This window comes from Crinia signifera, chromosome 4 (genome assembly GCF_055691185.1).
Source record: "Crinia signifera chromosome 4, ASM5569118v1, whole genome shotgun sequence".
Classification (NCBI taxonomy): domain Eukaryota; kingdom Metazoa; phylum Chordata; class Amphibia; order Anura; family Myobatrachidae; genus Crinia; species Crinia signifera.
In genome coordinates this window covers 196,955,149-196,968,237 of record NC_139220.1, presented here as the reverse complement: position 1 = coordinate 196,968,237, position 13,089 = coordinate 196,955,149, and the positions used below count along the sequence as shown (strand labels likewise).

The 13,089-nt window shown below is 40.6% G+C and overlaps 1 protein-coding gene across 3 annotated transcripts in view; it reads right to left on the bottom strand.

Annotated features, from left to right (window-relative positions):
• The window catches only part of TASOR2 (transcription activation suppressor family member 2), a 66,473-nt gene that overhangs the window by 39,011 nt on the left and 14,373 nt on the right, over nt 1-13,089 (bottom strand). For all 3 annotated transcript variants that reach the window (XM_083183349.1, XM_083183352.1, XM_083183351.1), the window contains exons 7-12: nt 11,916-12,019; nt 7,957-8,029; nt 7,787-7,861; nt 5,819-6,553; nt 5,037-5,240; nt 590-1,520 (exon numbers count right to left, since the gene is read on the bottom strand). In XM_083183349.1, the coding sequence (XP_083039475.1) occupies nt 590-1,520; nt 5,037-5,240; nt 5,819-6,553; nt 7,787-7,861; nt 7,957-8,029; nt 11,916-12,019 (2,122 nt within the window). The remainder of the gene's footprint in view (nt 1-589; nt 1,521-5,036; nt 5,241-5,818; nt 6,554-7,786; nt 7,862-7,956; nt 8,030-11,915; nt 12,020-13,089) is intronic.

Here is a 13,089-nt window from a genome sequence, read left to right as displayed (position 1 = left end):
TTGCATATCAGTGCTGATATACAGACCACACGGTGCTAGAAGGACTACAGCAGACCGTGACACCCTAGGCAGGGAAGAGGAACTGCAGGAGTTTTCAAAGATAGCAGGTGCTAGAATGAACACTAGAGGTCATATAGTGGTAAACATTGATCACCCAGACCAATATGCAGTAACCAACATTCATTTGAAAAAAAAATAATAATAATAAAAAAAGTGTCATTACAGTATTTCAGGAATTGCATGCCTTTGGAATATAACAGCAGACAGAGGGTGTATTCAATGCGTGCCAATATTTCCGACAGTAGAAAGTATCGGCACACATTTATTCAATGCAGCTATTTTGCATGGTCAAAAACAGGCGATGAATTGTCGAATCCATGGCCGTTTTCAACCAAATCCACATTAATTTAGGCAATTTACGTGTATTTCGACTGTCAGAACGCTTCCGACAGTCGAAACATTGCATACAAACTGTCAAATTAACATTGGATTGTTTGTTACACAGTTGGAATCAAACATTGAACACCCTTCAGGGGGGTTTAACCCTTCTTATAAACAACAAATGAATGTTCAATCAGAAACTACTAACCCATGTAGTGCTCTGTTTATAGTTTTTTCTAATGGATCACTGGTAAACTTGCTGTCCAAATCAAAATCATACTTTGCATCCCAGTTGAAAGTAATAACAAATTTGTCATCCAACTTTGATATGGTCCGTGGTTTACCCGCAGGCAGAGACAACTTTTCACTAGCCACAAACAAAATCTTTGCTGGAACCAATACTTTTGCTGACTTCTCAACCGCTACCTCCGTGGTGGGAGTTGTGACAGGTTGTTCATTTCTCACCTTTGAGGTGTTATCTGAAATGTCATCTAAAGGCAGCTGAGAATACGAATGCTCCAAGCTAATTTTACTTGTGGTGTTATTCCGTGCTTTCGCCTTAGCAGCTGCGACCGTAAATTTTTGTGGAGTTTGCTTTTCATTGTATTCTATACGCCGCTGGGATGTAATGTTCCCCTGATTGCCGTTGCTTGTATCTTTAGGCTTCTCTTTTTCCCCTTCCAAAATATGCTCAGGCTCCTTGGATTCAGAACTAGAAACTATTGAGTTGCAGCAGTCCTTCTGTGGAAGTTCTACAGGACTTGTACTGTCGTGTGAATCGGCCTTCTCCTTGATCTCTGATTCATGTTTATGTGCAACACACTCACCAGGTATATAGTGAAGGTTTTCAGAACAGAACGAGTTTAGAGCTAAGTCTGCAAGTAGATTTAGAGCATGCGATTCATACATGCTGATTCTTTTCTCAATCATACTGTCCTCTGCAGCTGGGGTAAAAAGAGAGGATTTCTTAGCATCTAGATCTACATTAGATTTACTGAATCGGTCAACCTGCTCAGTGGCAACATTCTTGACTTTTTCGAGTTTTTTAAACGCCCTTCCTGTCTTTTCACGGGGTCTCGCAACTGGACTTTTGTAGCTCTCAGATTTATTTTTTATATCATGTGACCAATTTCGGTTGCCTGTAAAAGACACAAAAAGACAAATTGGAAAACACAGATCTATCACACATTTCCCCATCTAATACCAATTCCCCACAATCAAATGGCTTAACCAATGCCAATAATGTTCTTTTTTCTCTTGAAAAATTATTACTTTACATTATATGCATTTTATTATCTTCAAGACATATGGCAAAATAAGGAGATTTACGTTCTTACCTTTTAAATCCTTTTCTAATAACCAATAATGGACATAGAGATAACACTGTCTTTAGCCTGGAAAGCTGGACTCCAAATAGTTAAGATCTTTCACAACAGCCTATGCTCCCTATCCTTTATACCCCACACCCAGCCACTTGGTTGTTGCCACTACCTTGTCTAACTCTGAACCAAAGAGAACGTCCCCAGAAAATGTAAGAGCCACCAGCGCCTTGTCAGCATGCCAGGAATGTAGCCAAAGGGCTTTCCTGGCCGCCATAGAGTGACTACACTGTAGAGATCACAACAAGTGTGAATAGCTACCTTATCAAGCCCCCTCCCTAAAAATCTCCAGCAGAGAAAATAACTGCGCTATGTGGGCACCAGAAATAAGGCTGTTCTCCAGGCCATCCTCCAAAATCATCTCATGTATTTTATGGTGTATAGGAAGGGAAGAAATTCCTAGGGGGAGGGGACACATTCCTAGCTTGTAACTGCTCCGGAAGGAAGGAACAAATAGGCGAGCAGTTTCCCTAAAGTTTACTCGGTACTTATATATTATTTAGGCTGCCGATTTTTTGATTGTATGCCTTAACTTAAGGCATACAATCAGATGCGATGCGATGAGATATCGCATCGCATACGACCATATCGCATGCGATGCGATGACCCGATTTCTCCATAGGATTCAATGTTAAAATGGACTGAGACGGTATTCTGTGTCCCCTCGCGGGGCTCGGTGGCTCGCTACGCTCGCCACAGGTTTATATCCAACTCCATGCTCACTTGGATAGTAGGGGTATAAAAAGGACCCCTTTTCCCATTGAATTCCATGTTAAAATGGACTCAGTCCATTTGAACATTGAATCCTATGGAAAAATCGGGTCCATCGCATCGCATGCGATATGGTCGGATGCGATGGACCCGATTTCAAAATCGGCAGCCCATTTAGTACATAAGTACCGTTTACTCTGAAGATTTAGGGGGGGCATTCAATCCCCACCGCTTGTATTATGGTTTTCCGCGCCACCGCACTGATCATCAAAAGCAATTTAGAACAATTTCCCGCCACTCTCTGTCCCACCGCTACAATTTTGTGGACCCAGACACTGGGGTTCATACCCAAAATATTGCAAGGCTCTGGGACTCATGCAAGTGGAGGAACAAGAGACAGAGGGGCACTGCGCATCAATACCTTGAATCCTACCTGCAGGAGTTTATTTGGTGCAAAACCCTTGGTGCAGAGAACACTTTCCTGCGCATTTTACACACACACTAACCAGCTGACACAGCTGCGTCAACATCAGCTGCATCTGAAGGGAATGCAGAAAGTGAAGAATGACTGTTTTTAGAGTTTCTTGAACTTGTTATATGCTATTATTGAACATTGTTCATTGGTTTTCTTCTCTTTCTTCTTTATTGTTCAATATAATCCAGTTGCCAGTTAACACATGGTGCCATTACTGTTTCAGATGGATGACATTCCAGGTGTGAATGTTTTCTTTAAACACCCCCACTATCCACACCAACCCAAAGCATGGCGAGCATAGCGAGCCCCGCATAACGTATATTCCCCGACCTGTTCATACCTCCACTATCCACGTCGGCGTGGAGTTGATGTTATAAAGTGTGGCAAGCACAGGGAGCCACCGAGCCCAAAGTGTGGCGAGCCCCACGAGGGGACACAGATTTCTTGATGTGTATTCCGCATCCCCTTGCGGGGCTTGCCAGGCTTCGTTTACACATCCGCTCGCCACACTTTATAAAATCTCCACACCGACGTGGATATGAACAGGTCGGGAGGACACATAACGCGTCCCCTCGCAGGGCTTGCTGCACTTCGGGCTGGCGTGGATAGTGAAGGTTTCAAAAGGATGCATTTGCCAGTATGTAGCATGGAGCACTGGCAAATGTGCATGAGACGCATGTGCTACCGAACCCCTAACCCCACCTCCCTGAAGCGGACACGGGCAGGGTTGCCGTACCCAGCTGCAAGAATTACTGAGACGCACAAGCGTATGAGACGCTCGTGCGAGAGGGTTATCTCTATGATCCTCCGCAATCTCAGCATCATGAAGGTGTAAAAAATGTATTAAATTGCAACCCTCCAAAAAGCCTCCTACTACTGAGGTATTAGCATATATTTCCCTATTTTGTAGCCAGTCTCTTAAGAAACGTAGAATCGCTGCATAATTATGATTGTATATGTGGGAAGTGTATTCCTCCACTCCCGATTTAAGTTGTAATTTTAAGAGGCTTATGCGTGGTTCTTTTGCGCCCAAATAAATATACGAAATTTAAAATTCAATAATTGAAGATTTTTCTGGTGTATCGACAGAGGCAGGGCTTGCAGTAAATATAAAAGGCATGGGATCATTTTGATCAAACTGGCTCTACCCATGTAAGACAGCTGAAGATGATTCCACCCTTCGAATTCCTACGAGATCTCCGATGTTGCTTTAGAAAAACAACATCTGTGAGAGATGCACAAAATATATGCTAAAAATGCCAACAACTCTGTGAGAGATGCGCAAAAAAAAAAAATGATTGCCAACATCTCTGTAAGAGATATGCAAAATATCAGTTAAAAATGCCAGCAGCATTCACATTTGTTATATAAATTCAAATAATAAAATGTGTTTAAAAAAAGATTATATGTCCTATATAAAAGGTAAACCTTACAGGTCATTATGATGAATAAAAAGGTTTGCTTGGCAATTTTCACTTTTTGACATTTTGACAAATTCACTTGCCACTCAAAGGGTTAATATTTGAGAAAGTCTCTTGGGCAAGCGGATACCTAGGTACCTAAATGATTATTTTGCCCATCACAGTGGCAATTGTTTTCCCCATCTAGGGACAGTTAGGCGTGGGTGTAAAAACAAACCCTTCGAATTAGACATGTTTATCATATAACCAGAGATATTCCCACATTCCTCAAGTTTATCTAGTATTAATGGGAGAAATCTTTCCGGGTTGTCTATGTAGAGGAGAACATCGTCTGTGAACGCAGAGAGTTTCAGCTCATGCGCCCCAACTGATATGCCCATAAAGACTGGCCAGTCCTGTAAAATCCTAAAAAAAGTCATCAATACACAGATTGAAGAGCAAAGGGGATAAGGGGCATCCCTGGCATGTTCCTCTGGGCATTGGTAGAGGGTCACTCCTTACCCCATTTATTAAAAGTCTTGTAGAGGGCTGGGAATAAAAAGAACGTAAATTGAGTTCCAAACTCTCTTCTATCTAATATAGAAAATAGATGTGGCCAAGTGACCATAACGTAACAGGGTTTTTTTATTTCCTTGCAGCACCTGTGGTATATCACTCTTAAAATATTACCTGGTTCAGAGGCCTTCCGTTTGGGAGGTCTATCTGGTACAAGAAAGGGGTCTTCAGGTGCTAATATTTTCCTTGGTCTCCTTTTCACAACCTTACTCTTAGGAGTTGTGCTTCGGAGCTCCTCGATTCTTTGGCTTAAAACTATTTTCTGCGATGTTTTTATTTTCTCATCTTGCACAAACTCTGCCGTCAGAATTTCAGCTCCTGTCAACACAAAATCAAATGTATTTACTCAAAATAAGGTTCCTCTCCCCACATGTACTATTGTACTCCCATTCCTGCTTTCAGGATTTTGCCCAAGCGGCTCACTACGTCTGGAATTCTCTCTCTTTCTCTATCAGACTATCTACAAAACTTCTACCATGTAATTTTTCCTTACACCCAGCCAACACTCATCTCCTAACCGGCTGTTTGATGGGAGATGACCCAGAAGGGGGTAGACATAGAGCATCAGTCTGCCCTTCCCCTTTAGAATGTACTGTAACCTTTCACAAGCAGGACTCATGTACTTTTCCTTTACATACTTCAATAGAGCATAATGCTGTGTACACGCGGTGCGATTTGGGCTATTCATTTTGACTATATAGTTAGTTAGTGCAAACCGCAGTGTGTTTGCCCACACCCTACTGGATCCCGATGCACGGACCGCAGCATCAGAGTCCAAAGTAGATATAGACTGAGCTACACACTCCACAACGAGGCAACCTGGGCCACATCCTTTAAAAAGTATAGATGGTTCAAACCTGGCTACAAAGAGAAAGAAACCCCATGAGATTACAAACCTCTTTTTCTCCTCTGTGGATATGGATCAATTGCAAGTTTCACAGTGGTTTTGGATGAAGAGTCCGCTTGTTTCTGATCCTCAGAGATTATCCGTCGTCTCTTGTTTGAAGTCTGGTTCTCACCGGATTCAGTAGAAGATGAAGCAACTTGGTGCACACGTTTTCTTTTGCTTCTCTTTCCTCTTCTTTTTCCACTTCTCTTCACGCTGCTTTTCTTTGTACTCTTTTCTATGCTCTGTAAAGCGTTGTTTCCATGTAGGCTTTCACTGCCAACCTTAGCTTCTACCGCCAAGGGCAGATTAGCCTCTGAGGCTACGGGATCATGCCCTTCTAAGTGGGCACCACTTTTGGCACACTTGTCACTGTTACTAGAGACTGCAGTCTCTGATAAGAGGGTGGACACTTTTGTTAGCGGAACACTAAAATTTACCGGTGATGAAAAGTAAAACTGCAGACGAGCATAGGCCAACTGACCACACTTCTTAGGAATGTCATTTTCAGGACTATTAAATAAACCAGGGCTGACACCTGTCTCTGCTGTCACCTCTGGAGACCTTTCACTCTCCCTATGAAGAAATGCATATTTTCTGAAAAAACGTTCCATCAAAGTATCGGGATAAATATTTTTGTTTTTGCGCATCTGGCTTGTTTCCATAATGGCATACTGAAGGCCTGGCAGGAGACTAGATATTTGCATTGAAAGGTCATCTCTGATGAGCTTGAATTCTTCTCTCTCTATATACAAAACAAGTAAAATGCAGTTAACATTTACTTTGTCAATTAGCTCTATTGTGTTTTTGGTTTAGTCCTAGAAGGCATATATTGTACTAAAGTATTTGAAGTTCTTTTACTGTACCACATGAGCCGTTAAATTTTTGCATTGACCATTCCAATAAAAGCAATCTGATTGTTTTTTTTATCTTACAACACCTAAGGTGTTCACTAGTTTTGATATGTTCTCACGTTATCTTAAAACCATGCAATTGAGATCAAACTTTTTTTCTTTTGTTACGGTTTCCAAGAATATTCAAATTTTTACCAGTGAATACTACATTTTAACTATAGAGACCCAGTACAAAACCAATCCCAGTATAGCCAATGCAATCATAGTACAGACCAATTAAGAGCCAGATTTAGAGGCTATGTAGCCTTATTTTATAGTACAACTGTATACCTCAGCTACACCCATGTTCTAGTTATCTGGGTAGTTTCCAGCTAATACTACTTGATGTCTGCTCACCACATTTATGCAGATAATTCTCTCTATGTACAAATATGTTCTGGCATCCCACGTAGCGCTATACTGTTACTACAGCTGTTGTTCTGAAGTTGAACTAGTTCACATTAAGAGGACTCAGGTACTATGGTGAATAGCCATACAGAGGGGGGTATTTAATCCGGTGTCACGACTGTCGGGCTGGCCCGACAGCCGTGACCCGGTCCCGTTCTCGGCCGGCAGGATTCAATGTCCCAACTGCCGAGCGTCGAACAGGGGCCGGGAGCTTGACAATTCCCAGTTGTTCTCGGCAGAACGTGCCAGACTGCTTGTAAAGTCTGGAACATTCTGCAGAGATCCCTGTTCAAAGCGGTCGTGGAAGAAGGACACTGAATAGGGCCCCGCCACTATTTCCCCCGTCGGGAATAGTGGTGGGAGATCGAATACCCTCCAGAAACTCTACATTAACATATGCCGAAACTTGCTAAAGGATGGGAAAGTGATACTCTACACAACAGGAAATGTAAGATGTAGGAAACATAAAGGGGCACAATTCCAACACCTGCCTTCTATTAACATTATTTTGGTGGTGTATGTTGCTGTTGGTAGGCATACAAATCTGCATACATGATACAGTAAGAAAAATAAGCACAGCATATGAGTTCATATGACCAATACATAAGGTTTAATATGGACTTATGAAAACCTTGCAAAACAGAAATTTCTTTATCAGTAATGCATAACTTTTTTACCTCTTTCAGCCAACAGTTTTGTATGAGGAAATACAAACAAGGCATTCAATTTGTAGGAATCGCTCTCCGTGACCCCTGCGAATAAAAGCAAAATGTGTTTGTTTTTTGTTTTTTTTAAACAAAGTTATAAAAAAAGATTATTAAACAAATGTCCTCATGCAAGAAGTCACCTTTGTTGCTCTTAAGTGCAGAAGAGGCCACCAAAATAAGGAATCCTTGGTCATGTAATACTTTGATTACAGCCTAAAACAAGAGGACAATATAAAGCATTTGGAGGTCATAACCGACTACATACAACAATATAGTAAAAATGGGAGTGAAGAGCAGGGCTTGGTGCTGGAGCGTGAGTGTGCATTGTCAGGCGGATAGCGGGTACACACCAGACTGTGGGCTCGATATATAGGTCCAATCCGCTGGATCAGACAACATATTATCCACACCTCCCAACATGACCCTCTCCAGGAGGGACACAATGCTCTGTTCCAGGACTTCTCTTAATTTAGGATTGCCATTATCTGTGGTGTAAAACCTTTCTTATCAATAACATGTTTTAAACAGGTGATGCCAATCATACAGTAAGAGCAAAGTCCAGGAACAGAGCATTGTGTCCCACCTGGAGAGGGTCATGTTGGGAGGTATGTATCATCTAGGGTTTAAAAATATTGATAATTGCCATAATTCATGAAGGTTTGGGGACCTTAGCACATCGATGCAATTTAATTATTCTTTGCCAGAAACTGGATTTATGCTTCACATTTTCAGAGAAATTGAGATAAAGTCTGAAGTGCTTCCGTTTGTAAAGTCAACAGTGTCTGGACCGACAGTCAATAGGTCGACATGCAAAATGTCAACTTGGCCAAAATGTCGACATGCACTAGGTCAACATTGACAAAAGGTCAACACAAGAAATAGGTCGACATGGCAATCGTCAACATGATTGAGGGTCCATGTTGGTCCATGTTGACAGATGTCAGACACCCCCCAAAAAACTGAAAACCTCATGTCAACTATTTCCATGTTAGCCTAATGCTTGTGTCAACCTTTTATTAATGTTAGCATTTTTCCTGTGTTGACCTTTTCACTGTAGACCATTCATGGTCAAACTAGACACTGTCCACCTAGTATTCCACACCGGTCTGAAGTCCCTGCTCTCACCCCATCCCACCAATAAAATCTGTTCATACATTTTACATTTGCCCAACGTGCTCTGTAACATTGGTGCAATAAAGACCAAAACGGCACCATTAGCCTTCATTTAAATGTAACTGTAAAGCAGGGCTTTTAGTTCCTGATGATAGCAAAGTCTGTCACGGGGTAACATGGTTTCACAAGAAAATTGTTCAGCTATTAGATGATTATTTTGCCCTGGCAAAGTAGGTCAAAATGGAATGCTCAAAACGAGTAGCGAGCACCCTAGTATTCAAACAGGAGAAGGCATTGATGCTTCTCCCACCTATAGAATGAAGACTACTGCTCACCCGTCCGTTCTTAGTTATACTTAAAATAAAGTGCCCACCTATTTGGACCTTTATGTGTGTGTGTGTGTGTGTGTGTGTGTGTGTGTGTGTGTGTGTGTGTGTGTGTGTGTGTGTGTGTGTGTGTGTATACATACATACATACATACATACATACATATATATATATATATATATATATATATATATATATATATATATATATATATATATATATATATATATATATATATATATATATATATACACATACACACACACATACATATACACATACATATACATATACACACACACACACACGATTCTTTTAAACATCTAAATATTTCTTAACTAAAACTTGTCTGTATTACTATCCATCCTTTAGTGTGGATTTAAAATGGGCAGTCCCCTGATAAGCAATCTGACAAATGCTTCTGTATTTATTTTTACATTCACAAAGCCGTCTCCTTCCTAGTTACAGAGGAACTCCGCACAAAGGGGTGGGGAATAATAACAATCACTGTAACCACATTAAGTTTCAATTCTCAGTAAACTGAAAGTGGAAGTAAAAAGGTTCCTTCTGTGGATGAGCATCACAGATCACACACAGTAAATGCCTGTGCAAACAGCAGTAAACCAGCACATCATCTACCTTGTTCTACATCTTTAAAAAAGAAAGAAGAAGATAGAAGCAAACATGTGTACAAGATCATCAAAGGCTACTAAAGTTAAGGTAAGAAATTACTGTTATGTAATAACTTTTTTATACCTGCTTCTATTGAGTGCAAACCATTACCTGCTACATTACAAGCCTATTACACAGATATATATGGAGAAGTTTCTGGTGTAGGGAGAGTAATTGTAGTGACGATAATAGCATGGCCCGGTCAATAGCATGGCCCGCTAATGCATTTGTATGCAGTAAATGTGCAAAAATAAGCAAACGCCTGGAAAGGTTTTGTTTTTATGCCCAGCTACAGCATCGCCAATCTAAGCATCTGCATACAAGTACGCAGAGGCAATTGCAGATCTATTAATAAAGGAGTAACCCTATGGTTGTGCAGAATGGCCACATGATGCTGGCTCCATGTTGTTGTGACACACCTTTATTTTTGCCACCACTCCCAGTTACATCCACCTAATGGTCACCACCTGACTGTCAATCACTTTGCAAAGAAATCTCACTGGGAAATGTGACTGACACTGTCTGCAGGTAATCACTATATTGCCAAAACAGGCCAAATATGAATCAGACCTTACAGTATGTTCCCAAACTATTGAGTAAAAGCAGAAAATAATAGTTAAAAACCTGGTGCATGATGTCTACAGTATATACTGAAAGCAAATGCAATAATATGTCGAGAAAGGCCAATTTTTAGGTTGGTATCTTTTAAATATAGTGTTTTATATGTCTGTGAGCAGCTGGCAATTTAAGCTGTGTAGACACTGGGGGAAATTTACTAAGATGTGTATTCTATTTCACATGTGATGTTGCTACGGGCAACCAATCAGATCCTGTCTACTATCTTCTAGAGGGTGCTAAATAAATAAGTAGATTCTGATTGGTTGCCCATAGCAACATCACATGTGAAGTAGAATACACATATTAGTAAATTTCCCCCACTATATGACATGCTGCACAAACCATATCATTAACGATTTCTGTGGAACTCCCAGGCAAACTATATAGTACAAACACACTGAACAATATATTTAACGATCGTTCTATGAGATCACACCCCCGCTCAGAACATGCAGTCATTGATCAAATAGTCAACACTGAGCTGCATGTACAGATGACTGAGGACATCGAGGACATCGCAGGAGCGAGTATGTTAATGATATAGTACACAATAAGATCCATATTGTACAAATTGTTTAAGAAAAGTGTGTATGCGCACTTTTACACTCCATTAGAACTATATAGCACTGAAGAGAACACATTTTAAAGAATATGGTCCCCTGCACTGAAGAATAAAGCAAATCTATTTAGAAAACTAGATTTAAAATGTCCATTCCTGTCCACTGGTCAGGTATAGTGTCTATGCATAATCCTAACCACGCTAACAGATGTGCATGCACTGAGGACCGCATCACCATACAGCAAGAAACAATGGGAAACATATGTTCCACATACTGAAGGCTCCAAATAAACAATAATTCTCATTTTTATAGCAGCAATACAAGTTAAATTTTAAACTGATTATCAAATTCCTTTAAAAATTTATCTGACAAAATGTAAACCTTTAAAAACAGCTACTTGTACTTTCCCCCTTTGTGCTACTCAGAACTCATTTACACTAAATTGACAGTTGACGTTAGCCTAAGCAATCTTTCTTTGGTTATTGTAAGGTGCAACAGAATATACTGGAGCTGTATCCAAGTAAACTTCTCATACTACGTTCCTAAGGTTAGCTATGGCTTCATAAACAAAAGAAAATGTTATATTACTTTGGTGTAACTATGGGCACATAAGTTAATGGAAAAATGTAATGGAAAATGTAAAAGTAAATTCTCATTAACCACTACTGTGAACAGAAAAGTATTAAACTACCTGTCAGACAAATCAGATGCTTTGCACTTTATCCGTTGCATTTACTGAATGAGGTTTATGCAGTATTTATTAAATAAGATAAAAAAAAAAAATTAGACAGCTGCAAAGTTGTGCTTACCAAATCCTGATCTTTCAACAATTGCAGCAACTTGTCCAGCTCCAGCCCAATGATATTGGAGGTGATTACAGAGTAGAGAGTGGAGTAGACACTTTCACAGCACACTGTAGAGTAAGCAGATTATATTAATCAGTAGACGACAATAAGGATAAAATAAAAGCGTACTTGCCTACCTTCCAGGAACGACCAGAGGCTCCTGAAAATCATGTGGTGCCCCCGGCCCCTCAGGTAAGATGGACAAGTATCCAGCTTTCCCCACCAGCCCCCAGACAATTGGAAGGTAGAAAACAACAGAGTACAAGTGGGAGGTCGGAAGGGGCTACAATGACATGATTCTTGTTGAATGGTGTCTTTGTAGCCCCGCCCCCCTGTTATGCAGCACTGCTTCTTCAGTAACCAGAAAAGTGGCGCTAAACAATCAATAATGAATATATTTTAGTATAATAACATTTCATATAGAAATAGTGTATAGAAACAAATAAAAACAAGGATGCAAAACAATGATAAATTGTTGGTATATAGTGGACCTGCAGTGTGTCGGAAAGAGTCACTGATGAAGACCTGTTCCTATGATGCTGCCAGAAAGTGGGTGATGTTTTGGTAGCCATATGGTGAAGAGGGTACTAACTTAAATGGTATGAGTGTTCCCACAAATACTGTGATGGTATAGTCCAATTGTAATCCAATGGTACTCAAATAAAGAGGATTGGCAGGCTGGTTCATAGAGTCTGGGTCCACTAGTTGTCCTGACACCTTTCGCTGTCTAAAATACAGCTTTATTAAAAGGTCCACTCACCTTGAAAACGTGGCATATATGTCCCCGAAACATCAGACTAATGAGATGCTGGCTATTTTGTAAATACATTTTTTTACACTTTGAAACCAGTCTCCAGAGAGTGCCACTGCCCTGTACTACCTCTACCGTATCCCTTGCAGAGGGCACCGAGGCAGTTGCCTATAAACAGTAGAGTGCCGGACCACTACACTAGATAGATAGATACACGCTAAGGACTAGCACAGCCACTAAAACAAAAAAAAAAACTTGCTGCCGGGGTGCCCTCACAATGAAGGTAATAGAACATTAATCGGTGCGGCACTCCACGGGACATTAAAATGGACTCTTAAGGCTGATTTACAAGGTTTCAATGCAGCATTTGAATCAGGTCTATCTATA